This window comes from Numida meleagris, chromosome Z (genome assembly GCF_002078875.1).
Source record: "Numida meleagris isolate 19003 breed g44 Domestic line chromosome Z, NumMel1.0, whole genome shotgun sequence".
Classification (NCBI taxonomy): domain Eukaryota; kingdom Metazoa; phylum Chordata; class Aves; order Galliformes; family Numididae; genus Numida; species Numida meleagris.
Window position 1 is genome coordinate 10,974,324 of NC_034438.1, and position 27,176 is coordinate 11,001,499.

At 42.6% G+C, this 27,176-nt stretch overlaps 2 protein-coding genes across 36 annotated transcripts in view; one reads left to right on the top strand and one right to left on the bottom strand.

Annotated features, from left to right (window-relative positions):
- Window positions 1–21,164, bottom strand: part of PRLR (prolactin receptor) — a 203,920-nt gene extending 182,756 nt beyond the window's left edge. For 17 of the 23 annotated variants that reach the window (XM_021379338.1, XM_021379340.1, XM_021379339.1 and 14 more), the window contains exons 1-2: window positions 21,068–21,164; window positions 19,109–19,193 (exon numbers count right to left, since the gene is read on the bottom strand). The gene's annotated coding sequence lies outside the window, so the exon portion shown is untranslated. The other 6 variants (XM_021379337.1, XM_021379332.1, XM_021379330.1 and 3 more) reach the window with 6 other exon arrangements.
- Window positions 21,175–27,176, top strand: part of SPEF2 (sperm flagellar 2) — a 59,157-nt gene continuing 53,155 nt past the window's right edge. For 4 of the 13 annotated variants that reach the window (XM_021379312.1, XM_021379313.1, XM_021379314.1 and 1 more), the window contains exons 1-4: window positions 21,175–21,328; window positions 21,928–22,030; window positions 23,639–23,891; window positions 25,122–25,292. In XM_021379312.1, the coding sequence (XP_021234987.1) occupies window positions 21,271–21,328; window positions 21,928–22,030; window positions 23,639–23,891; window positions 25,122–25,292 (585 nt within the window). In that variant the 5' untranslated portion in view covers window positions 21,175–21,270. Of the gene's footprint in view, window positions 21,329–21,927; window positions 22,031–23,291; window positions 23,344–23,638; window positions 23,892–25,121; window positions 25,293–27,176 lie in introns of those variants that run through there. The other 9 variants (XM_021379305.1, XM_021379302.1, XM_021379303.1 and 6 more) reach the window with 5 other exon arrangements.

A 27,176-nucleotide genomic window follows, 5' to 3' on the forward strand; every position in this document is an offset into this window, starting at 1 on the left:
ACTCAAGCCTGCACAGCTGAATGGGTTTTCTGCATCTTTTACTAACACCTGCATTCAATCATTCTGTATTCAATAAAATTTATATGCAGAATTTCACTGTTTTAAGGCTGAATGCATATTCTTATTCAAATATTCTAGTCAGATTACAAGTAGTCAAAAAGAAACTGTTGACAAATAAGACAAAGAAATAGCTAAACAAAGCTATATTGCAGCAGCTAGCAACTCTTGTGTCCAAGGGAAAAAAGCCTCCACTGAAATCAGCTTGAGTACAAATTTATCTAACTCCAGATCAAAGAAATGGGCAACTTATGAAAAGGTATTCATTACTGCAGAAAACAAAGTCTATACAAATCTTTTCTTTTGAAAATTAGTTTTTCTACATTAGTATTATGATGCCATAAGTCATCATTTGTTATTAAAAAGAGATACTCGGCACTTTAGTCCATGGTCTCTTTCATCTAGACAAATCAACATCACTTTAACTTTTTTTCTTTTTTTTCTTTTTTGACTATTTGAATCATCATTACTCACATTAACTAACAAGTGTGGATTAAAGAAGAATTGTGAAAGCATAATGCTCAAACAAGAACATTTTCAATATACTGTATGCTTGACCAATGTTCTCATTCAACATAATGAGAAAGAACAAGTATCTAAGGCATTTAAGTACTTGCATTAGGTGAAAAGATGCTATCCAAATTCCAGACCACTTAGCTACATTTTGCTTACTTGCATTCACTTTCCACTTCAGAACAGACATGCTATTCTTCCTTTTATACCTTAGAAATAGAATTGAACAGAACTGTTAGGGAACAATAATTTTCCCATTTCTAAAAGAAAAGGTTTCATTTCAGTAGCACCAAAAAGGATCCCAGTTACATACGTACATACTTTAATAATTGAAGACAAAAGCTACAGTAAAGAATATAAGGCAAATGGTGCCCAACTAGAGAGCATTTATGGAATAAAGAAAATAAAACGATAAGTGTTCAGGTCTTATGAGGATTTCAATTACTGTTCAGAATATACCAAGCCATTGTATCTAGAGTGATGCACCCATAAGATGTCACAGTTACAACTTATAACTGTCTGGAAAAGTCTGGTTTCATTAACTTGATTTATATCTCACGATGATGAGAACACGATGGCACAAACTGGATTCAACTACACATGGCAAAAAACAAACCATTTGAAACATACTTACTACTTAGCTACCTGCTGTGCAGGAAAGAAGAATGATTACCAGAAAAATGATCACAAAATTTAAGTTTTAACCATATTTTAACGTAGATGTGTGGGTATGGATATGGATGATTACTGGGAGTGATGTAAACACTCCCTGCCAGTATGTTCTACATAAAATTCTCCAAGGTAGAGAAACAGTGAGAATTTCAAGGTTCCACTGCAGCCAAAGAACAAAGGTTATTTCTGTCCCCTTTACTCCTTTTGTTTCATCCTTAACTGTTGCAGTTTTCTGGGTGCAGAGGGCTTTTGGAGAATGCATAGCCTCATTGTAAGCCCCCTTCATCAGGTGGTGCGGAATAAGAATAATTTGACGTGGGCCTCTGAGCAGCAGCAGGCTTTTGAGCAAATTAAACAGGAGATAGCCTATGCAGTGGCCCTGGGGCCACTACAGCCAGGACAGGATGTAAAAAATATCCTCTATACTGCTGCTGGAGAGAGAGGCCCCACTTGGAGTCTTTGGCAAAGAGCTTCAGGAGAGACCTGAGGCTGACCCCTGGGATTCTGCAGTTGAGTGTACAGAGGTTTTGAAGATTTCTATACTCTGACTGAAAAGGAGATTTTAGCCACCTGTGAGGGGGTTAGGGCTGCTTCTGAAGTAATCGCTACTGAAGCACAGCTCCTTCTAGCACCTCAGCTGCTAGGGTTCAACTGGATGTTTGAAGGAAAGGTTCCTTCCACTCATCACGCTACTGATGCCACTTGGAGTAAGTGGATTGCGTTGATTACGTGAGCTCGGGTAGGGAACCTCAGTTGTCCAGGAATCTTAGAAGTGATCATGGACTGGACTGAAGGTAAAACATTTGGAACACCACCAGAAGAAGAGGTAACGCGTGATGAAGAAGCCCAACTATACAATGAATTACCAGAAAATGAAAAGAAATATGCCTTGTTCACTGACAGTTGATGTTGTATTGTTGGGTAGCATTGGAGATGCTGTGTGGAAAAGCTGCTGTGTGGAGGCCTAGAAGACAAGTTGCGGAGGCCACCAAAGGTAAAAGAGAATCAAGCCAATTTGCAGAGGTAAAGGCTGTCCAGCTGGCCTTAGATGTTGCTGAATGGGAGAGGTGGCCAATGCTTTACCTTTATACTGACTTATGGGGGTGGTTACAGCAGTGGGAACAAAACAACTGGCAATGAAGGGGTAAATCTATTTGGGCTGCTGAACTGTGGAAAGACATTGCTGCCTGAACAAAGAATATGGTTGTAAAGGTACGCCATGTAGATGCCCACGTGTCCAAGAGTCGGGCTGCTGAAGAACAACAAAATAACATACAGGTAGATCGAGCTGCCAAAACTGAAGTGGCTCAAATAGATTGGAACGGCAACACAAGGGTGAATTATTTCTAGCTTGGTGGGCCGACAAAACCTCAGGCCATCGAGGAAGAGGTGCAACGTGTAAGTGGTCTAGAGACCGAGGGGTGGATTTAACTATGGACACAATTGCACAGGTTATTCATGACTGTGAAACATGTGCCACAATTAAACAAGCCAAGAGGATGAAACCTCTCTGGGGGGAGGGGCGATGGCAAAAATATAAATATGGAGAGGCGCGGCAGGTTGACTATATCACCTTGCCACGAACCCACAGTGGTAAGCATTATGGGGCTTTGAGCAACGTGGTCTAGAGGGAGATGTCCCTGCCTATAGCAGGGGAGTTGAAACTAAGTGATCTTAAAGGTCCCTTCCAACCCAAACCATTCTATGATTCTATGACTCTATGTACTTGCTTACCATGGTGGAGACAACCACTGGGTGGCTTGAAACATATCCTATACCCCATGCCACTGCCCAAAACACCATATTAGGTCTCAAAAAATAAGTGCTATGGCAACATGGCACTCCAGAAAGAATTGAGTCAGATAATGGGACTCGTTTCAAAAATTCTCTTGTAAATTCTTGGGCCAAAGATCATGGCATTGAGTGGATTTATCATATCCCCGATCATGCATTAGCTTCTGGTAAAACTGAATGATACAGTGGGTTGTTAAAAACTATGCTGAAAGCAGTGGGTGGAGGAACAGTTAAGCACTGGGAGAAGCTTTTGGCAGAAGCCACCTGGTTGGTCAGCAATCAAGGATCTATCAATCAAGATGGCCCTGCCCAATCCAGCTCCCCACATAATGTAGAGGGAGATAAGGTCCCTGTAGTACATGTGAAGAGCATGCTGGGAAAAGCGGTTTGGATCTTAGCAGCTTCTGGAAGGGCCAAACTGTTTTTGCCTCTCAGTGGAGCTGTTTTTGCTCAGGGACCTGAGTCCACTTGGTGGGTGATGCAGAAAAATGAGGATATTCCATGTGTACCATACGGGAATTTGATGTTGGGGGAGTGCAGTAGGTAATTCCATGTGTATATATATATACACGTGTATGTGTGTGTGTTTGTTTAATGCATCTTAATTATTGTTTGTTTGTATATGTGATCCTATGACATATTAAGCATGATGTAGTGATGTGGATCAAGGGGTGGAATGTTGTGGTTTCATGATTTTTGTTATCCGTATTCCACATCATAACATCATGCAGTGCACAGGCAGTTAATGAGTTAATGCTGCAGTCCCATGGATGGCTGACATTTCTGGGTACCTGTCTCAGAAGCGAAGAACTCCAGCTCCCAGAAGACTTCACTGTTCCGTTTCCGTTTTCTGCTCAGAGGCAAAGATAAAACTGGGAGTCACGAGACTGACCCTTTTCCCGCTCATCTCTGCAGTGTGTGCTCCCTAGCCGTCTTGCCTACAGCTTTAGAAAGGCCTTCGTCTTTTGGACACTCTCTCATTTATTTGATTTATTAGCTTCAATTCCAGTTACACTGCTTTATATTGTGTCATCTTGCATTCTGCTATCATATTTAGTAAATTAGTTTTCTCCTTGAGCTCGTTGCCGCTGTTTTGTTTTTAGGCCCACCTCCCTACCTTTTCTCTACCCCTCTTCCTCTTTTCCTGAGGCATGGAACCGTGGGTCCCCCGGCCCCATTAGTCACAGAACCAGGCTGAACCAGGCCAGAACCATGACACTAATGGAACTTGCTTCTTGGCTAGCTATCTGTACCAGTCACGTTTGTTTATGAATCTTCATCCAGTTATAGCCTCTAACATTCAGTTTGTTTTATCCCTTGCACACTGCCTTTCCGAACTACACCTGGTATCCCACTAGTACCAGTCACATTCGTTTATGAATCTTCATCCAGTTATAGCCTCTAACATTCAGTTTGTTTTATCCCTTGCACACTGCCTTTCCAAACTATACCTAGTGCCCAATAAGGGATAACAGCATCCCAGAATCTCCGCATTTCTGATGGATAAAACTTACCATACAAGTACAAAAGGAAGAAATTGGTAATAAAAAGAAAATAAATTGTTAAGAGTTAAGTGCTCAAAAATTGGTAGTGAATTCTGCAACATCACAGAGACTCTAAAATAAACAGGTCCTTATTTTCCAATTCCTTTGTTTCATACACTTGCTTAAATCTGTATCTACACATTAATCTCTAATTTCCCCATAATTTAATGTGCCCCTAAGACATGTATTCAGTATTCAGACAGGTTTTAATAAGCTTTTTCTGTTTTGATGCTTTATAACATCACATTAAGTATTCCTTTGCTTGTGGAATGGATTAGCAACACTTCCTGCTTCCACAGAATCTCTTTGAGAACTTTCAGTTCTACCAAGTCTCTAAGACTTATAACAAACAAAACAAGACAGCATAAATATTTCAAATATTTGAGACCTCAGTGTAAACATGTAAGTGCTGTAACTGAACTAGCACAAACCATATTGTCTTAGATGCAACGAGTAAGTTACGGTTCCGCAAAACGGGCTGAATTATATTTTTCTTTAATTGGCTAACAGTTTGGAAAATAAACAAGACAATAGCCAGATGTAATATCTATCTGCTTTTAGTACCGTAAGCATTTCACCTATTTCTTCTTCATAATGAACTTCTCTGCAGTTCTTACTCTTTGCTGAGTCTTGCCCAGCAATCTACTTACATTCAAGCTGAACCTACACAACAATAATTTACTTTAAAATACAGAAAAAAATGTACCATTACAATATATTTTTGAATATAGAGTACTTCTGTTTTTCAGAGTGAATCACACATTCTCACCACTATTTGAACAGAGTTGACACACTTGTTAAAATATAAAAGGTTACTGAAGGAGTAACTGCAATTCTTTCACATAGATTAGAATCATAGAATTGTTTGAGTTAGAAAGGACCTTTAAAGGTCATCTAGTCCAACTCCTCTGCAAAGAACAAGGACATCTACAGCTAGATCAGGTTGCTAAGAGCTGGACCGGTGTGACCTTGAATGTCTCCAAGGACAGAGCACCCATCACTTCTCTTGGCAACCTGTTCCAGGGCTTCACTACCCTTGTGGTAAAAAAAAAATAAATAAATCTAATATCCAGTCTAAATCTCCCCTCTTTTAGTTTGAAACCATTTTCCCTTGTCCTATCCCAGCAGGCCCTGAAAGAGAGTCTGTCCCCTTCTTTCTGACATCCCCCTTTAGATACAGAAAGGCCGCTATCAGGTCATCTTGGAGCTATCTCTTCTCCGGGCTGAACAGCCCCAGCTCTTTCAGCCTGTCTTCATAAAGGCGGTGTTCCATCCCTTGGAATATTTTTGTGGTCCTTTTCTGGACACGCTCCAGCAGGTCCATGTCTCTCCTGTACTGAGGACTCCCCATCTGGACGCAGTACTTCAGGTGAGGACTGACCAGTGCAGAGTAGAGGGGCAGGATCACATCCCACACCCTGCTGGCCATGCAGCTTTGGATGCAGCCCAGGACACAGTTGGTTTTCTGGGCTGCGAGGAAACACTGCTGGCTCGTGTCCAGCTTGCCAGCCACCAGTACCCCAGGCTAACAGCAGGGCTGTGCTCAATCCTTCTATTCTCCAGTTTGCATTGGTAGTGCAGGTTGCCATGACCCAGGTGCAATCCCTTGCACTTGGCTTTTCTGAACCTCACGATGTACCCCTGGGCCCATTGCTCAGGCTGTGTAAGTCTCTCTGGATGGCATCTCATCTTTCAGATGTGCCGACTACACCACACAGCTTGGTGTCATCTGCAAACTTGTTGAGAGTACACTTGATCCCATTGTCCATGTAAGTAATGATAGTAAAGAGCATCAGTCCCAGTACCGACCCCTGAGGGACACCACTCATCACTGATCTCCATCCTGACATCAAGCCATTGACCACCACTCTCTGGGTACCAGTTTCTTATCCATGAAGCAGTCCTGATAGATGAAATCATTGGCAAAGAGCCTTGTCATCTGATGCAGTTATATCATCGTAGAAGGCCATTACGCTGATCATGCTGACTGTCTCCTATCACCTCCCTGTCTTCCCCGTGCCTTAGCACACCTTCCAGGAGGATCTGTTCCATGATCTTCCTTGGCACAGAAGTGAGACTGTGGTTCCCTGCATCCGTTCTACTCTTCTTAAAGACAAGTGGGTGTGATAATGCCTTTTTTCCAGTCACCAGGGGTTCCACCTGACTGCCAGGACTTTTCAAATATCATTGAGACTGGCTTGGCAACTACATCAGCTGATTAATGTATCCTTTTCTGTTAACATGATCCATTCCTCCTCTAAGAGAGCCATCACTAGGTCCAACAAAAGAGTCTCCATGACAGAGAAGCCATTTCAATGCTCTCTTCTGGAAGCTGTGTTGGACATTGATTTACACATTTCCAAAATTCAGGTGTGCATCTGAAGATAATTCTTAGTATTGAAAAAAAAAAAAAAAAAAAAAAAAAAAAAAAAAAAAAAGAAAAAAAACAAACTGTGAAAAAGACCTGTACTGCGACAGTAGAATTTTTGTATTTCACATTCCAAATTGTAATGCTTGTTGCAGGAGGTATCTTGCCTCTTAAATGTGATGGTACTTTCCACCTAAATAATAGCATTAATGTCCACAAAATAAAACAGTAGCTTGCAACTCAGAAGATATTTTTGCAGGCAAGAGCAGAGTGAATGAGAGTGGTAAGACCAGAAGCCATGTATGGGTCAGGAAACAACTACAAAGCCAGGACAGGAAAGAACTAAGGAGAAATGAGAAGGAGGAACTCGACTGAGATAAAGATTAACTAATTTAATAGAAATGGTACAGGAATGTGAGATATAACAATAGAAAAGGTATAAAGGGTAATAAATCAAACAAATGGGAGAGAGAGAGAATTCTTCTAACCATGTTGCTATTTGGTGGTACAGCCAGAAGAAGGCAGCTATGATTGTGTCACCTCCTTCCCTCCAGGATACCATGTGGCAATGAACAAGGCTCCCAGGAACTGCAGTTCCTTAGCATCCATCACTTATTCCATACCATTAGACCATGCCCAAACTGTATAACACAGATATATATATATATATACACAGGTAATAAAACAATAATTAGCATTATATACGTATATATACATACGCACGTATACTACTGACTGTTCTCTCCCAGCATCAAGTCCCCTTGAGATACACACTGAATGTCCCCATTTTTTTGCATTACGCACCAAGTAAATTCAGGTCCCTGAGCAAAAGCAATCCCATGGATGGGCTTGCCTTTGCCCAAGGCCAGGATAATCCAGCCATTTTCCCTAGCACATTCTCCATAGGAACTACAGAAGCTTTTCCCCTTCTACAGTACATAAGAGGCTGGACTGGGCAGGGCCATCTCAATTGGCAGATCCCCAAGTGTTGACTAACCAGCTGGCTTCTGCTAAATATTTATCCCAATGGCCAAATGTTCTGCTACTCATTGCTTTCAGTATAGTTTATAACAGTCCATTCTATTGTTCGACTTTTACGTAAGCTGGTGCATGACAGAGGATATGATACATCCACTTGATGACATGGTCTTTGGCCCAGGAGTTTATGAGAGTATTTTTTATGAGAGTCCCATTATTTGACTCAAGTCCTTCTGTGGTACCATGTTGTCCTCCTCACTCTCATGTCTTTTAATAAATAAAGGTACACTCTGGCTTGATCAACACCTTGACTCCATTCTGAGTCTCAGTTCAGAGGAACTGGGATCAATATAACAAACTGCAAACTGCTTCAGCTCGCAAAACTTAACTGGCATTACAGACAGGATCCCATTCCCACTCTGAAGGTGCCAATCAACAAAGCAAGACAGGACTGAGATCCAGGGATACAGGGCTTGGATTGATTAAAAGTTCCTACCTCTTCCTCTCTACATTGTGGTACTCCTCCTGAGCAAAGCAGTGAAATCTGAGTAGCTGATACTAACCATGGAAAGAGATGTATTCTGGTACTCTTCCCTGATTGGGGCAGCAAAACCCAAGTAGCTGGGCAAACTTGTGTGAAGCTGGTACTGCATGGGGCTTAAACTGATTAAAAATTCCTCCCTTTTCCTCCTTCCACATTGTGCTACTCTATCCTTAGCAGGACAGCAAAATCTGAATAGCTGGTTGAGTTTGTGAGTAGCTGGTACTAACCACAGAAGGAGGGATGAACAATCCTAATAGCATGGAGTGTATCCTGAAAATGCTGAGGAACTTTGATTTTTGTCCCATTCTGCTGGGACTCAACTGGGCAAGACATAATTGGCAGAACCCACAGGCAATATGTGACTGTATAGAGGTCTCAGGGGCAGAAAATAAATATTGCCAAAGAAAAGGCAAAGCAGTGATGTGCACTGTACTTGGAAGCAGTACTGGTCACAGCTCAGGAGTACTATGAGCAACAACAATCCTCAGAAGCCAGCCTTATCTCCTTGTTGCAGGGGATAACAGGAAAATTATCCTGTTGTTGTTCCAAGAGCAGTTGGCCGAGGAGCAGCAGCAGTCTCAGAGACTATGAGAAGCACTGATGGAGTGCTTAGGGAGAGAAGAGGAGGGACCCTCCCCCCACCTCTATTTCAGCACCAAATTAGCACGGGCTCAGGAAAGATCTGTTAGAATTGATCCCCCTAGGCCTATCAGATCTCTAATTAAGGTGGAATACAACTATTATGTGGAGGATGGGGGAGGTAATCTGACTTTTATACCCAAAGAAATCCTGTATTCAGCCCAAGAGTTGGTTAAATTGCAGAAGAAATACAGCAGGAATTCTAAGGAGATGGAGACAGAGTATGTGTGGAGAGTTTTCTTAACTGGAGAGGATGGCATACCTTTAAGTGAGAAGGAGGCAGAAAGTTACTAGAGACCTAGTGTTTTCCTAACCACTGGGAACAACTGAGCCCCATGGTCCCAGACCCAGACGGCAGCTTAGCTGGCAAGAGGTCTTAACCCCCTGGAAAGAGGTGACTCAGTTCCAGTTCCAGGGGGGCTTGACCAACTGATCAAGAGTATTCAGAAAGCAGCCTGTTTACAGTTAATACATGAAAGAGCCTTAGCATCAAACCAGAAATCTCCAGTGACAATGCTGGTTGACTCAGAGTGAATGAGCCCCTTGATTCAGAGTCCCCCAGATTCAGGGTCCTCATGACATGCTGAAACCAGTGGATATACACTTAAAGGATCAAATCTGTAAACTGTCCCAAGCAGAATGGGCTCACTGTCTTGTAGCAGAGACCCTGGCCTAAGCTGAACCAGGGCAAGAAAAGGCTTGGACCTAGGGGCAATTCGCTCAGGAGCTAATTAATTATGGAAGAAGATATGGTGCTCCTCCTGGATCCATAAAGGGAGTCCTGGGGACTGAGCAACAAAAACTACCTAGACCTAGCCACCTAGACCCAGAAAAAAGATAGGAAGCCTTGCGAATCGCCAGATGGCAGGCACACACCCTGAAACCAGCAGGAAGAACTGTGGGTAAAATGCCTTGAGCTGCGTATTCCCAGGTCCCCTACAAATGGCGAAACTGATAAGGATTTTGAAATCCTTGCTCACAGCAGAGCGGGAAAACTAGGCAAGACCCTACAAATCACAACCTCATCTGTGCTAACTCCCACTGCTCCACTTCACAAGAGTTCATAAAGCTGGACCTAAGAACTGGAGTGGGAAAATGCCATTCCCAGTAGACAAGGAGATAGATGGGGCATGGAGGTATTTACTAAACTTTGGCATCTTGAAGGAGGGGGTTTCGCTGCTCACTTGCCCTGTTGTATCCAGAAGGATCCCAATCACTTTGGCAAGAGGGTTGGTGTAGTAGACACCTTTGGCAAAATACAGTCCTGGCAGACGGCACAGATCCAAGTGCTGGCTCTCAGGAGATGACAGTCCAATTGAGGTAGAAATGGTGGTAGGACCTTTTTCCACTAATCTCTTGGGGTTGAATGCCCTAAAAGGCACGTCATGGACAGACTGGAGTGGGAGACGGTGGAGTTTTAGCAGTCTCCTCCCACTTGTCCCTGTGGCTAGTCCAAATCTGCAGGTAGCCCCAGCCCTATCTCCTTCCAAGACAACAAATGCGAAGCCCTATTCTCTCCCATTAGGAGCTGAGGAAGGTATAGCCCTCATAATAGGCAAACTTTGTAACCAAGGAATAATAGTGCCTACAAATTCCCCTTATAACTCTCCCATACGGCTGGTGTGGAAGCCTAATGGCAAATGGAGGCTTACTGTGGACTAGAGGTGTTTGAATGCCAACACTGGCCCTTTAGCAGCCTCTGTTCCGAATATTTCAGAATTGATTGCTGCCATCCAGGAACAGGTTCACCCCTTTCTTGAGTGAACTGGCTGCTATCAACGTCAAATACACTTTTTTTTATGGGCCCCTTGAGGAAGGAAGATTACAATCCATTTGCATTCACCTGCAAAGGTGTGCAACACACATTCACCTGATTATGCCAGGGATACAAACACTTGCCCACTCTGGCACATGGAGCACTGACACAAGAGCTGAAGATGGTTATGGAGGACCATGGTGTCCAGGCTTACTAATACAATGATGACATCCTCACAGGGCAGAGTGACAAGGTCGCTGTAGAGAATATCCAAGGCCACACAGTACGACACCTGAGAAGCCCGGATTTAGAAATACCCCCAGACAAGATACAGTCACCCACTAGAGAAAGTAAAGTTCTTGGGGATCTGGTGGAAAGGAGTAGCTGCGTGTATTCCCTCAGACACTATGGTGACTCTAGAACAGATAAGTATGCCCCCAAATAAGAAGGAACTTCAACATGTCCTGTGCCTATAAGTCTTTTGGAGAAAGCATATACTCAATTTCTCCATTGTTTGACCTCTGTATGATATAACCCAAAAATGGGCTGCATGGGACTGATTTGCACATGAGGAAGACTTGAAACTATTGATTTTTGAGGCAAATACTCATGAGGCTCTGGGACCAACACTCCTCACCAACCTGTTGTGCATTGACTGGGGATTTGCCTCATGTGGACTTTTGATACATCTATGGCAATGGGGCTTGGAATGCCCAGCTAGACCAACCAGGTTTTTCTCATGCAGCTTTAAGGATGCTGAAAGGTGATACTCTGCCTGGGAAAAGGGGCTCTGTGTGGTAACTTTAGCATTCCAGGAGGCAAACTATTTCACAGTGGTCAGTAATTCTGCATGAGCCCTTCGAGGTCTTAAGGTTGGTGCCAGCAGGGACACCTCTGCTCATTGGAGTAGCACAATGGGAAACAGTAAGGAAGTGGTATGCTCAATTGGATCATTATTGTCACCTCTTTAATGTTACAGAAGGGCTGCCTATGACCCTTACTATAGAAGAGTTGTTAAGGAGATTGTTAATACGGAATCTTTAATCTAAATCTCTGCTTCTCCAAAAAAGCCCCTCCATTCCAGGAGGGAATGAGGAATATCTGGTTTACTGATGCCTCTGCCAGGCACAAAGGGAAAGTACGGAAATACCAAGGTGGCAGCAGTGCAAATAGAAACCAGAGACAAAGTGGTTAGTGAAGGGGAGGGCAGTGCCCAGGTTGGGGAGTTAGTTGCAGTTTGGGAGGTACTTAAGAGAGAAAAGGACAACCCTGAACTAGTATGTATATATACTGATTCCTTTGTAGTCTTCAAAGGGTGCACTGAGTGGCTCCCCTTCTGGGAGCAAAATGCTTGGGAGGTAAATTGAGTCCCACTGTGGCAGAAGGAGAAGTGGCAGGATACCCTGGACATCGCAAAGGTTAAGGAATTTGAGGTAGCCTTGGTAGCAGCCAACCAGACAGGGCCAGATCCTGCACAAAGGTGAAACAGTGAGGTGGATGAATTAACGAGGATCCCTTTTGATGAATACGCTAATATGCCCCTCTCCTTTCCCCAACCCTGAAAATGAGTGATGAAAATGAGTGGGTAAATTTACTCGAGTGGCTACATGTGAAAAGAGGGCATTCAGAAGCACTGAATCTATATAAGGAAGCCCTAAGTCAAGGATGGCCTGTTACCAGAGATCACTGTCGAACGGTGATTTTTGTGTGTGACAGCTGTCATCTCTGACTCAGAGAACATCTTCTGAAGTACTCACCCCTTCATATTAGGGAAAATAAGGAGTTGTGGGAGGCTTAGCAGGCGGACCATGCAGGGCCATTTAGGAAGTCTGTCAGCAAACAGTACGCCCTGGTATGAACAGAAATAGTTTCTGGACTCATTCATCCAGAAGCAGTATCTCAAGTAACTGCTGAAAATATGTGAAGGGGTTGAAGGAATGATTTAACCACCTCCCTAAGACAATCAATATACAATCTGATACTGGGACACACTTCACTGCTCAAATGGTGAAAGAATGGGCTAAGAAGGAGAGGATATGGTGGATATTCCATACCCTTTATTATCTCCAAGCCAATGGATAGTTGAAAGGACAAATGGCTTGTTAAAGTGGTTTCCTGAACGAAAAGACTCAGGGCTAACTGATCGGCTACCAGACGCAGTAAGGGCTGTAAATGACTAGCAGGGGATAAATGGGTGCCTGCAGCTGAATGCATTCTGACCTAGCCCACTCAGCTACATACTTAAGGCTAGGTAGAAATACAATATGCACCTGGATAGACAGTGCTCGTGGACTTACCTATGAAGCAAAAAGTCCCACTGAACCTTGCAGCTCCCATAAACTGACACATCTGGCTAACAAAGATGTAACAGGGAAGGAACATAAAATAGTTTTGAAATGGATAGTTTCCCATCACTAACCTTGCTACCTCTTTCCAAGGGAAATGAGAATGTTTGTTTCCTTCTACTTTTCCAGAATGAAAAGGACATACATCAGCAGAGAAATCCTGTATAAAGAACCAAGATGAACTCGCTCCTGGGAATATTGTTCTTACTGGGATTGATCCAAAATGGGGAAACTGTTAGTCTGATGAATCATCCTAGCCTGGAGGAGAACATGCAGGTGTGGCTAGGTTGTGAAGCAGCTAACACTACTGCCTCTTGTAAGGTAGGAGGACAGTCTGTTTTGGAAATTTTAACCATGTGCACGATAGGTGTTTCAACCTCCTGTCAATTAATCCAGAACTACTCCCTTTTTGAACACTTTTAGTTTAATATCACCTATGGCATCATGCCCATCTGGAGCAGAGTGATGACGCAGATAACCCCAGGAACATTTGTCTTTAGATTGACAAACGTTACTTCAACAGAGGAATGTTTTCAAGTAGTAAACTGCATCACATCACAGCATAACCTCATTAACACTGATATGTAATGTAATCATATGAGCAATGCCTCCTTTAATCACACCCATATCATTCTCCCTCAGGGATGGTTCTTCCTTTGTAGAACGGTAGCATATTCATACATACCTGCAAACTCCACTGGTGGCCCCTGCTCGCTGGGAAGAGTAACAATAGCTCTTCCCCTCTATGACCATACCAAATGCAATGTCAGACAAACACTCTCATGTTATGGAGTGACTGCAATGACAAAGTTAATCTCTTGTTGCACATGAAAGCAGCAGCACTTGCATCCTCACTAGTAGGTGTACCCGCAATGACTGTCCATAACTACAGACAGCTCAGTGCTTTGGCCTGCATGCTTGCCAAAACCATTAACATTACTTCACAAGCCAGCACTGCTATGAACCAAGAATTAGGACAAATCTGCACAGCTGTATTGTAAAATTGCACTGTGACTGATTATTTGCTGTAATGCCATAATCGTGGATGCAAGCATTTTGAGGGGGTGCATTGTTTCAGTATTTCTGACAACTCTCAGCTATTAAAGGGGAAAATTAAGGACCATCATTAAATCATTGATGGATGGACTCAAGCAAGATGATAGTTGGCTCGCCACCTTCCTCCAGTTTTTGGGACTGACGGGATAGGAAGCCTGGTTGACACGAACTGGTATAACATCGGTGGGTGGATTTATCTAATACTAGGCAACGGCCTAGTGAAGTGTATGATAAATAGGCTTGTCTTTTCTTTCTCTGTTCCTTCAGTACAATGGACAAGGGAAGAGCTACTGATGTCATCTATCTCAACTTCAGTAAGGGCTTTGACGTGGTACCCCAAGATATCTTTCTCTCCAAATTGGAAAGATATGGATTTGATGCATGGACTGTCCAGCAGATGAAGAACTGCCTGAAGGATGGTGGTCAGTGGCTCCATGTCCGGATGGAGATCAGTGATGAGTGTGTCCCCCAGGGATAGGTGCTGGGGCCGATAATCTTTAATATCTACATCAGTGACATCAACAGTGGGGTCAAGCGCACCCTCACCAAGTTTGCTGATGACATCAAGCTGTGGGGTGTGATCAACACACCAGAGGGATGGGATGCCGTTCAGAGGGACCTAGACAGGCGTGAGCAGTGGGCCAAGATGAACCTCATGAGGTTCAACTAATCCAAGTGTAAGGGATTGCACCTGGGTCAAGGCAACCCCCATTACCAGTACAAACTGGGGGATGAAAGGATTGAGCACAGCCCTGCTGAAAAAGACCTGGGAGTACTGGTGGATGGGAAGCTGGACATGAGCCAGCAATGTGCCCTCACAGTCCAGAAACCCTAGATGTATCCTGGGCTGCATCAGAAGAAGCACGGCCAGCAGGCTGAGGGAGATGATCCTGCCCCTCTACTCTGCACTGGTGAGGCCTCACCTGGAGTACTGTGTCCAGATGTGGAGTCCTCAGTACGGAAGAAACATAGACCTGCTGGGAGCATGTCTGGAGAATGGCCACAAAAATGATCCATGGAATGGAACATTTCTCCTTTGAAGACAGGCTAAGACAGCTGGGGCTCTTCAGCCTGGAGAAGGCTCAGAGGTGACATGATAGCGGCCTTTCAGTATCTAAAGTAGAGCTGCAGAAAAGAAGGGGACAGACTCTTTAGCAGGATCTGTGGAGGCAGAACAAGGGGAAATTGTTTCAAGCTCAAATAGGGTAGATTTAGGTTAGATACAAGGAAAAAACTCTTTTACAGTGAGATTGGTGCAGCACTGGAACAGGTTGCCTAGTGATGTATGTGGTTGCTACCCCATTCGTGGAGACATTCAAGGCGAGGCTGGATAAGGCCCTGTGCAACCTCATCAAAGCACGGATGTCCCTGTTCATTGCAGGGGAGTTGGACTAGATGACCTTTAATGGTCCCTTCCAACTCTAAGGAGTCTATGATTCTTTGTATGCTATGTACGCATCATCACTGTGGATGATCCCAGTGACTATATCAACACTGGCCCAATGACAAATAAAGAGTCTCAGCCACTGGGTGGAATGTGGGAATAAAGTGACATGCTTCCTTCTGGCTCAGACTCTGTGACAACACTATACAGAACTGTAACATTGTGAATTCTCACTGAACGCCCCAGAACAAAGGTTGTGCTGTAACACTCTTGTGAAAGTTGCAGAATAAACACATTGTGCTGAAGCGCAATGAAGAGGGGACTTTTTTTTTTCTTTTTTTTTTACAGTACTGGTAGTACAGAGTACATTTGCATTTACATTACAGAGCCAAAAAGAGCTGAATATGCCATAGGAACCACAGAATGGATTGGGTTGGAAGGGACCTTAAAGACCAACTAGTTCCAACTCCCCTGCCAAGGGCAAGGTTGCCAACCAGTTGGTCAGGCTGCCCAGTGCCCATTCAACCTGATCACAGAATCACAGAATTGCAGGGGCTGGGAGGGACCTCTAGAGATCATCTAGTCCAACCTCCCTGCCAAAGCAGGCTCCCTAGACCAAGTTGCACAGGCAGGGGTCCAGGTGGGTCTTGAACGTCTCCAGAGAACAAGACTCCACAACCTCTCTGGGTAGCCCGTTTCAGTGCTCCATCACCCTCACTGTGAAGAAGTCCTTATGTACATTTGTGTAGAACTTTCTATGCTTCAACTTGTGGCTGTTTCCCCTTGTCCTATTGCCATGCACCGCTGAAAAGAGTCTGGCCTCGTCCCTTTGCCTCCCACACCTTAGATATTTATAGACATTGATCAGATCTCCTCTCAGTCTTCTTTTCTCAAGGCTGAACAGACTGAGGTTGCTCAGCCTTTCCTCATAAGATAGGTGCTCCAGGCCCTTTATCTTCTTTGTAGCCCTCTGCTGGACTCTTTCCAGGAGATCCCTGTCTTTTTTGTACTGGAGAGCCCAGAACTGGACACAGTACTCCACGTGAGGCCTCACCAGGGCAGAGTAGAGGGAGAAGATCACCTCCCTTGACCTGCTGGCCACGCTCCTTTTAATGCACCCCAGGATACCACTGGCCTTCTTGGCCACCAGGGCACACTGCTGGCTCATGGTCAAAGCTGATCTTGGTCTCAGGTTCAGCTGAGACAGAACTGCTTTCTTCAGAGTGTTTGGTATGATGCTATTTTGGTTCTAAGAGAAAAACAATGTTGATAACACACAGATGTTTACATTTATTTCTAAGCAGTGTTGTACAGAGCCAAGGCCATACCAGTTTCTCAGCTCATACTAACAGAGGGCTGGGAGGGGACAGAATCAGGACAGCCGACTTAAACTGGCCAAAGGAATACTCCATACCATATGACATCATGCAGAAGGAGAGTTTAGAAGGGGATAGGAATTTATCTCTCTCTCTTCTGCTGCCTGGGGGGCTAGCTGGGCATCAGTCAGAGGGTGGTGAGCATTTCTCGTGCATCACTTGTTACATACATTCACATACATACTTACATATATATAGACATAACTATTATCCTTTTCCTTTCCTCTGTCTTAGTAAAAAGTTTTACTTCAATCTACGAGTTCTGTTTTGTTTGTTTTTTTCGATTCTCTCCACCATCCCACTGGGAAGAGGGGGAAGCGACCAAACGACTGCGTCGTGCTTAGCCACCTACTGGGTTAAACAACAAAATGCCTCCCGAGATGGGACATCCACAACTTCTCTGGGCAACCCATGACAGTGCTTCATCACCCTCTAACTAATAAATTTCCTCAGTATAGCCTATTTTTTCCCTTTTTAGTTTAAGCCCTCCCTCTCCCCCTTGTTCTATCACTATCAGACAACATAAAAAGTTGATGAACCTTAGTTTCTCTCCACAGAGAAAAGTCCCCAGCTCTAATGAAGTGAAAGACAGAGAAGATCAATACTAAATGTACACATGTATTATTTTTTAGTGCTTGATCATAAAGCTATTGGAAACAAGAAAGGTCTTGAAACACCAGGTCAACCTGAAACTCAGCTGCTCAATGTTATTTTTTAAGAATGACAGAACTACTACAGTACTGAAAGTTAAAAGACAGAATGCAGATGCAAAATACACAAGACAATGCAGTTCATAAAATCACAGTAACAATTTGTTCACAGAGTTTGGTTAAGCTATGGAACACCTTAGCACTGATCACTGCCAGTGTTAAATATTTTCATGGATTCAAAAACAATCTGCAAGTATTCCTGAGAGTAATTAATTGCATAAGCTTAAGTGGGTGCAGAAAATCATTCAGCCACAGTCAGTGGTGGCTTGAAGAATGTTCCGCAGGGAGTAACTACAGGTCTCAGTCTATACTTTTCCCTAATCTCTTCCCCAGAATTTGTTATTGATCAGTGTCAGAGACAGGAGACTGCACTAGGCAGACATCTGGTCTGAATTAGCTTTTGCCTTGTGGTAACAGAGAAAACCAGGGGAAAGAGTCTGGACAAGGTTCCAGAGTCACAACATTTAAATGTCATTATGGGAACTGAACTTGGAGATTTACCCAGCAAACAGTTGTGAAACATGCTGTGAGCATAAACTTCAACACTGTGGAAATTTCTAACTCTTTCTTTACGACTTCATCCTCTTCTGTCCTCAGTAAAGACACTTAGGAGGATCCAGAAGGGACAGAAGAAAAAGCAGGACAAATATAGTTGAAACTAATTTTCAGAGAGAATGTCATCATCTGATCATGCTAGAAGGAATAAATAATGTGCAAAGTAAAATAATCAAAATAGAGAAGGAAAAGTGGGGAAAAAAATGTAATGGCAAGGAAACAATAAAAAAAACAAAGTTACCAAATTTTAATGTTTTTGACAATTACTTTAAAAACAGAATCCTTACCTTTTATTCTCTATACATGCTACTATTACATCCATCTGATTAAAAACTAATATTGACAATAGCTGTAGTTTTTAACCAAAAAAGAGTCTATAACATCATCTTCATACACATAGTTTCTTTCAGGAGGCCAAAAGGAATGAAAAGTAGCAGATTGTCCCTGGCACTTAATTTCACTCTGTATTCAGCAGATTGCTATTTGAGGTCTTCTGCTCCCTTTCACCACTATAGATATAACCTACAAGCAATCCCCTTCTCTCCCAAAGCAAGTTCATAGGAGGATACATGAAGTTTCAAATAAATAATGATTTTTTGGTGAAAAATTTAGACGCATTCTATAGCCCACCATCAGTGCCTAAAAGCTACACTAACCAATGTACAGTGACCTACAGAAAATCAGTTTGGAATTTCCAGGACAGTCCCACTGGTGTCCTTTGCAGAGAAGTAAGAAATTAAGACAACACAAAATGTATAACTATCTTATTAAAAAATTGCAGTGTTTTCAGGAATGGCAGAATTAGGGAAAAAGTTACCTTACTTGTTGTCTGCAAGTATTTTCCTTCAAACAATCTGTGGACTCAGTTTTCACAGTGCAGAACACAAACATCTTTCCAAGTTCTTAAAAGTACGGAAAGAATTAAGTAAAAATAGATTACTACATCATTCCATCACTCCTCTGAATTCTGTAAAACAGATATATTAATTTTTTAAGTGCTAAGACAGTCTGAGATGAAAGAGCAAATCACTAGAATTTAAGTATATGAGAGATTCAATTTTTTGTTTTGCAAATCTAACTTATCTAAATAAGATTTTATGTCTATCCCAGCAGAAAAACAAATGTTGTTTTATAGATCCATTGTTTATGATAAAAGGATTTGAAAAAAATCAATGTATCTCCAGGAAGTTTTATGAAGTACCAGATTTTCAAGGTCAGAGGTTATACGGAAAGAAATGCTGTACTTAATACAAATGGCTATTTACAGCCAATATTTAACTATATTGAAGATATATACATTGATTTCTGGAGCTGAGGAAATAATTCCGTGATAAAGCTAAACCAGATTTGTTCTTTGTTCTCTGACACAGCAGAAACACACTCAGATGGCAGATACACAAAACTGCAAGCACGTTATAAAAAGTAAGTTTTCTACTTGCCTTAAACTGTAGGTATTTTTTTTAATTTAGCATATACACAAAACTTCGTATCTTCAAAAGAATACTCACTTCAAAATAACCTCCCTCTCTTGACAGTTTCTGTTACTCTATTTGTTCAGGTGTGGCAAATTTTACCATGACCTTTTCAAGAAATAAACAACTGCCCAGTTACACATTTACTTTAAGACAACTCAATAACTCGTTCTGATTTAAAGCACACCCTCTGTAAAAAGCAAAGAGATTTGTTCAGATGACTTCTGGGAGTACAAAATCCACAATATCCCAAGTTACTTGTTAATCAATATCACTTTTGAAAAATGCTTTGTTTAGATCCCCTTGTTCCTGCCTTTTCTATATTAAATAACCCCTTAGGATACTGTACTGTGCTGAAAGGCAATTGAAAACTTGATTACATCAACTTCTGATTTTTTATGGAAAAGCAGAATTTAAACTCCTGTGGGGAACAATGTAGACCTCTGGATCTGTAGATTCTCAATTTTCTAACATGCTTTTCAAAACTGGGGCACCCAAACTATGCAAAATATTTCAGTGTGACACTAAACCCAAGATGACATCATAAAAAAGCGAGGCAGCGCAAAATCTGTGCGGACAAAGCTCATTTCAAACCAATCCCAAATTCTCCAGCTGGCTCCACTCACAGCACTCGAGCAGCTGTATTGGGACACAAATGCCTCGGACACCTTACACAAGAACTGCTGTGGAAAAACAGCCCCGTCAGTGTGTAGCACTCACACGCACAGGCAGTAGTTTTTTCAGCATTTTCAGGTTTTGCATTCCCTTCCCCCCCTTAATAGTTTTTGCCGTTATGCGGTCTGATGTGTGAAAACGATTCCAGATTAATTTCCCTCCCCTTCCAGAACGGTTTTTCAGCCTAAGAGTCCCCTGCTCTGAAACATACGCGCCAGTACAATAGGAAACTCAGCCACGAGCGGCAGATGGTTGGGTGCAACGGGGAAGTGGTTCCTACAACACCTACTAAAGAGCAGTGGGACACGCGGCCGCGCAGCCGGGAGGAGGAGGAGGAAGTGGGTGCAATGACGGCAGCCCAGCAGCACTGCCAGCCGAGGTCTGACAGAGGGAGGAGGAAGCGGCAGGAGATCCCCCAGCGGGATGACAGCCACCTGTACAGAGGACCGCCCCCCCGCCGCCACAAGGCTCCCTGGTGCGCGGCTGCCCCCACCTCAGCCCACGCCCGCCCCGCGCTCAGCGCCTCACGGCCGCGCCCACTAGGCGGTCGGTCCGGAAAACGGCCCGGTGCGCGCCGCTCGGGCAGCAGCCGCGAAGGCGGGCACACGCCCTCCTCGCGGCGCGCTCACCTTTCTCTTCGTCTCCCCGCCCCAGCCACACCCGCGATCCCGCCCCATCTGCGGCGCATGCGCGGCTCTCCCGGAGCGGCGAGCGCCCGTGGACGTTGGCCGCGGCACCGCCTCCCCCACTCTACGCATGCGCCCCGGCGCCGTCGCCGTGGCAACGGGACGCGGCGCCAGGAGCCGAGGAGGGCCGGGCGCGGGCGGTCGTCATGTCGGAGATTCTGTGTGGGTGGCTGAACGAGGAGGTGAAGCTCTCCCGAAGCGTGGGTGAGTGGCAGGCCCGCTCTCTCGGAAGGGGGCAGGGACTTGCGGGGCCGCAGTGTTGGCTGTCAGCGCGGGGGATGCCGCAAGGCTCAGCCTTCGTCCAGCCGAGGGATGTGAGGTGAACGGTGTTGGTCTCCCGCTGAACCGTCCCCCTTCCTCCCGTCCGAGGCTGCTCTCTGTGTGCAGGATGGTGGGTTTAGAGGTGAAATTAATTTTCCTCAAGACGCCCTTGCTCTCGATAGATAGGAGGAGCTAAAGCTTCACCTGCTAATAAGGACTCCAGAGAATAAAAGTAGTTTAATAAGTTTGGAGAGCAGTGCTCAGCTGTGAGCGTCAGGTGCGGTGCTGGCTTTGGAGAAGCACTGCTTCGCCAGGTGGGAGCAACTTTCTACAGAAGGCAGAAGATTCTGTCTCTTGTCTTTGTTTTCTTTTTGTACATTTACTGACAGAAAAATTAGAAATTATCACTTAAAGGCGTACTTGTAGCTTAAAAACTAGTTACTGGTATACTCATGACACAAAAATAATAATGAGTTTTATTAAAATTAATGTTTGAATTCCTTTAATGATCTTATTTTGTGTGGAAAAAACACATAACCCAGTTCCAGGATCCCTTTCAGAAGAATTTTCTACTGGCTACCTCCTAGGAGAACTTCTACACAAGTATGGTCTTCAGGATGACTTTAATCAATTTTCACAGAGCAGGTTAGTGCTTGTGGATAACATGTTTCGTACAGACATTAGAGAAAATATCTATTTCTTCTTCAGAAATATCTTTGGTTTTTGTGATCAAAATGCAGGACTCAGCACTTGGTCTTGTTAAAGCTTATACAATTGGCCTCAGCCCATCAATCAGCCTGTCTAGCCTACCCCCTCGGAGATCACTATTTCCTCCCACATTCGTGTCATCTGCAAACTTACTGAGGGTGCACTCAATCCCCTTGTCCAGATCGTCAGTGAAGATATTAAACAGGATTGGCCCCAGTACTGACCACTGGGAACACTGCTTGTGATCGGTCACTAGCTGGGTTAAACTCTATTCACCAAGGAGCAAGGCAAGAAGTACTATAGGGAGAATAATAAACTCCAGGTCTATTTCCTCTAGGGGTATGGTGAACTCTGTGTTACCAGAAGGTCTTTAAATTAAAATTCAGCATTTTTTTTAGAATTATGCTATAACTCCACTGGCGTTAAAAGCTTATTAGTTCATGTAAATGAATTATTGTGAAGTGATAGAACAGTATAGAAAGCATAATGTTTTGACTCAGCTAGTAGTTATTGATTTGTTGATTGAATTTAATGTGTTAATTATGAAATATCAGTAATTTATTATTATTCTTTTTTGGCCTGTATCTACTGATCTCAAGTGCTTCCATGGGATAGTCTGCACGTCTAGGTACACATTAATCTGTGATCCACCATTTCAGTTTTAAACATAAATTTTTCTCACTGGAACCATAGTCTTTATTTTTCAACGCTATTCCAAGTTATCAAGGTGTTGTCGGAGGTGATAGATTATATAGGCTTCATTTTTTTTCTTTCTTTTTTTAATTTAAATTCCTATATTTTAACTGGTTAGAGCTCATGTGGATTGATACAGAAACCTTCTTCTAATTCTTCCTGCTTTTTGTGCATTATATACTTTTAGCTGCAATTTGAAGTAAGATTTTGCTGTCAGATGCTTTTTTTGTGTGCATGCATCAAGATTTATATAGTGCAGTGTGTCTTCTATTTGTTTTCCAAGAGTTATACCTAGCAGACCAACTCATTTGTAGGTACTTGTATGGGAACTGCTGAGTTACAGCCTGAACCACTGATTGAGCACCTGGAGGAAAGACCCAGTCAGCCCTGGGAGCGCAGGTGAAGGCAATTCACCTGTGTGACCGGAAGGGGTGGAGCCAGGCTCGATCCCTCTTAGGCCTCATTTAAGAGCTGACTGCCACTAAGGAAGGATCTTTCCTTGCAGATCTGTCCTTGGTGGAAGCTTTTCTCTGTGAACCCAGAATCTTCTGATCTGGGTGAGCGATCTACTTCCCTTCCCTTGTAGTACCTTGCTATCATCCAGTACCTTGCCAGTTCTTCCACCTCTTTTGTAACACCTTTCCGTTGTGTTGGTCATTCTGATCGCTACAGTATAAAATCTAAGCTGAAACGTGTATTATGTCACTTCAGGCAAGTCCACTGTGTTTTTTTTTTTCCCCCCTCCTATCTTGATGTGAGATAAATGTAATGGCTATGCTTACTGCAGCAAGTTGGGATTTAAAGTATATTTGAATGTTGATTTTGGGATTCTTTTTGTTTTTAATCACATAGGACTGCAAATGCAAAGCTTAACAATTTTTTTCTCCTGGAGCCCACACTTCACCCGCTTGGAGTACAGTTTAATGAGAACGTGGCCTATGACATCATGACAGGAAAGCATGGGGCTGCAACAAAGCTTTTATATGAATTGTACATTGCTTTAGGAAAAAAAAGAAAGGCAAAGCTCACTGGAGTAGCTATGGAAGCAATGAGACCTGCAGCACCTGCAAGGCTCATGTCTATCAGAAGTGTTTCATTTCGAGAGGTATCTAACTATACCTATTTTGTATAAATATATAGGGGAAAAAAATACCACATTTACAAGGGCCTCGCAAGCATGTTGTGTGTTTCCCTGCCCACTTATAAAAGAAATCTCCTGTCCAAAATCCTTTGCCATATATAGAAATTGGGATTACTTTGTTTGTCTGTGATTCATGAGAATGTGTTCTGTGTTCCTTTGTTTCGGCTTACTCCGTGTTACCTGCTCTATTTCTTTTTCCAGCCTTATGAATTGTATGAATGAAATATGAATTGTAGCAAAGACTAGTAGCGGTTCAGTGGCTGCTGTTTTACTTATTTGATCAGTACAGATTGCAGATTGCATTGTACTTAACTATAGATGTTTCCTGAAGGGAGAATTAGTCTGTATTGAACTTTGTCCCATAGTAGTTTGATTTCTTCAGTTATATGTCTCCCCATATATTTACACTAGACTCCAGCTGGCCAAATAACCATATGATGAATCCTGCAAAGAGGAAAAAATAAATGAGAAAGAGAGTATTTAAAAGGAAGATCTTAACTACATAGTACATTCTGTTAGTGACGTTCTTTTCTTCAACAGTAACGTTCAGCATGTGTAAACCATAATCTTTAACCAGGATGAGCAATTTTTAAGAAGCTATGCATCATGAATCAAATTCAGCTGAGTAAATTTCTACATATTTTCTGGCACATGCTCTGGCAAGTAGTTTACAAAAATGAAATTCACAGACAAATGCAGGGATAGCACCAAACAACCAAGACACCCCTTCACCCTATATGGACAGCTTAAAGAAAGCAACTGAGAGCTCTGAATAGATACATTCATCAGAAATTGGAAGGGATCTGTAGAGGACTCATAATTCAGCTACCTTGCTGCTCTAAGCAGAGTCAGCTAGGTCAGGTTGCTCATGACCTTGTCCATTTCAATTTTGTATTTACAAAGATGGAGACTTTACAACATTTCTAGGCAAATTGTTGAGCACCGTTTCCATTAAAAAAAACTTATGTTTAAATTGAATTTCTTAGATTTTCATTTTACATTGTTCAAGGTCAGTTCTGCATGTTGTTCTCAAGAGAACTAGTCCTTTCTTTGAAAAATATTCCACCAAGTTTGAAGTTGTTCTGTGTACATTATCACAGGGAAACAGTTTAAAATGACTATTGAAAAATTGTTGTATTTAAATAGAATTTTTATTACTATTTCTGACTTGATTATTGTGACATTTAATTCTAGCGTTTGAAATATTTAACATCATGGCAGGCTGATTTGCAACTACAGCAGGTTTCAGAGCATTTTGAAGTGAAATCTAAAGCAATAGAAGATAAAATATCTCGTATACATATTTCAGAACAACAGAAATCTCTAAAGCTTCAAGAAGATCAAAGAGCCCAAGACACTGAAAAGGTGAGTGCTTACATATTGCTGTGTCTTCTGAGGAAGTGTTTTCATAAGGTCATATACATAATTCTCTGCTGCACCATTATGTTTGTTTAAAAAAAAATAAGGAAAGGGGGTCCAGTTAATAATCTACTTAATGTGTAGATATAAAGCCAACGTGTTGTTAAAAGATTCTTCGTAACAATATTTAAAAATCACATATTTAATACTGAGTGTTAGCATGTTGTCATGCATGAAAAATCTTGATAGGTTTGAAGACAAAATGTAGATTTCACAGCTGGATGTACTTAAGGTGTTCTTGTAATAGAGGCTTGAGATGTATTTAATTCTTGAGCTAAAGAATCAAGAAAAAGATGTAAGGAAGGGTATCTCTAGAAGCAAAGGCCTCTGTCCATCCAGCTCTGTGTAGCTCTGTTGGTTAAGTCAAGAAAAGGAACTAATATCTCAGCATATGGAAACACTAATCCAAAGTACAAGCTGTAGTTTACGTAGAAGAACAAGCTGTCCAGCAAAGGGGTATTTAACCATGATGAAAATGAAATTAACTAATATGAAGTTTAATTTGTATGACTAGAATCATAGAATGATAGGATACCTAGATTTGAAAGGGACTCACAAAGGTCATAGAATTCAACTTCTGGCTCCATACAGAGCAACCCAAAATCCAAACCCTGTCTCTGAGAGCATTATCTAAACGGTCCTTGAACTCTGGCAACATGGTGCCATGACCACTGTACTGGAGAGCTCTGGTTCCTGACCTCTTGTTGATGAACCTTTTACTAATCTCCAACTGCTGTAACCAGAGAGCTCAGCTCACCTCTCTGCTCTTATGAAGCTGTAGGCCACCATGAGGCCTCTCCTCAAACTCGTCCTCTCTGGGCTGAAAAGGCCATGGGACCTCAGCCACTTTGCATACATCTTGCCCTCAGGACCTTTCCCCGTCCTCGTAGCCCTTCTTTGGATGCTCTCTGATAGTTTTATGTTCTTGTACTGTGGTGCCCAAAACTGCACCAAGTGCTAGAGGTGAGGCCACACAGTGCAGACTGGGACAACCCCTCCCCTTGCCTGGTGGCAGTGCTGGGCCTGAGGCATCCCAGGGTATGGTCAGCCCTTTTTGGCTCCAGGCAGCACTGCTGACTAAGATTGAACTTGCCATCAGCCAGAACCCTCAGATCGCTTTCCACGGGGAAACTAATTAAGGGAGTTGTTGTGTTTATTTAGCTGCTCTGTTGCCACTACAAGAAAAAGATTTCAAGAAGAATATTTTCATGTATCCACACAAGAAAATATGAACAATATCCCAAATATTTTCTTAATAAATTTTTGAAATAATGATAAAAAAATCCTGTTGCAGTTTATATTTATTTTTTAACTTTCTTTTGGAGCTTTATAGAAAAACACTTTTTTTCTACACAATTCTACTTTTAACTACAGGTATTTGTAGTGTGATTTAGCAGTTCATGCAATTTTTCACTACTTGATCACCTGAGACTCGGTGTTGATTAGTAGTATTATGTAATAGTATGCATGTTTCTTAGTTTTGAATATGAATTCAATCTGAAACAAGTGCCAGATAGGGCTGCCATTTAACACAACCCCTTAAATGCCTCCTAGGCATTGAACACAAGCTGCTTTTCTTTACAGATGTGCTTCTGTTATAGACACTCTTTCTTAATGCAAAGAGAATAACTAGAATAGAGAATAGTTCAATTGGAAGCGAGTGTTAGAGATCGTCTGGTCCAACTGCATGGATGTGCCATTTTCTGATACTAGTTAATTAAGACAAAATGAAGACAACAAGCCTCATCTAAGGGAAAAAAAAAACATTGGCTCAAGCGATTTTTTTTTAATTTAAATGTTTTTTTCATTATGGGTTAGGTACATTAGTTA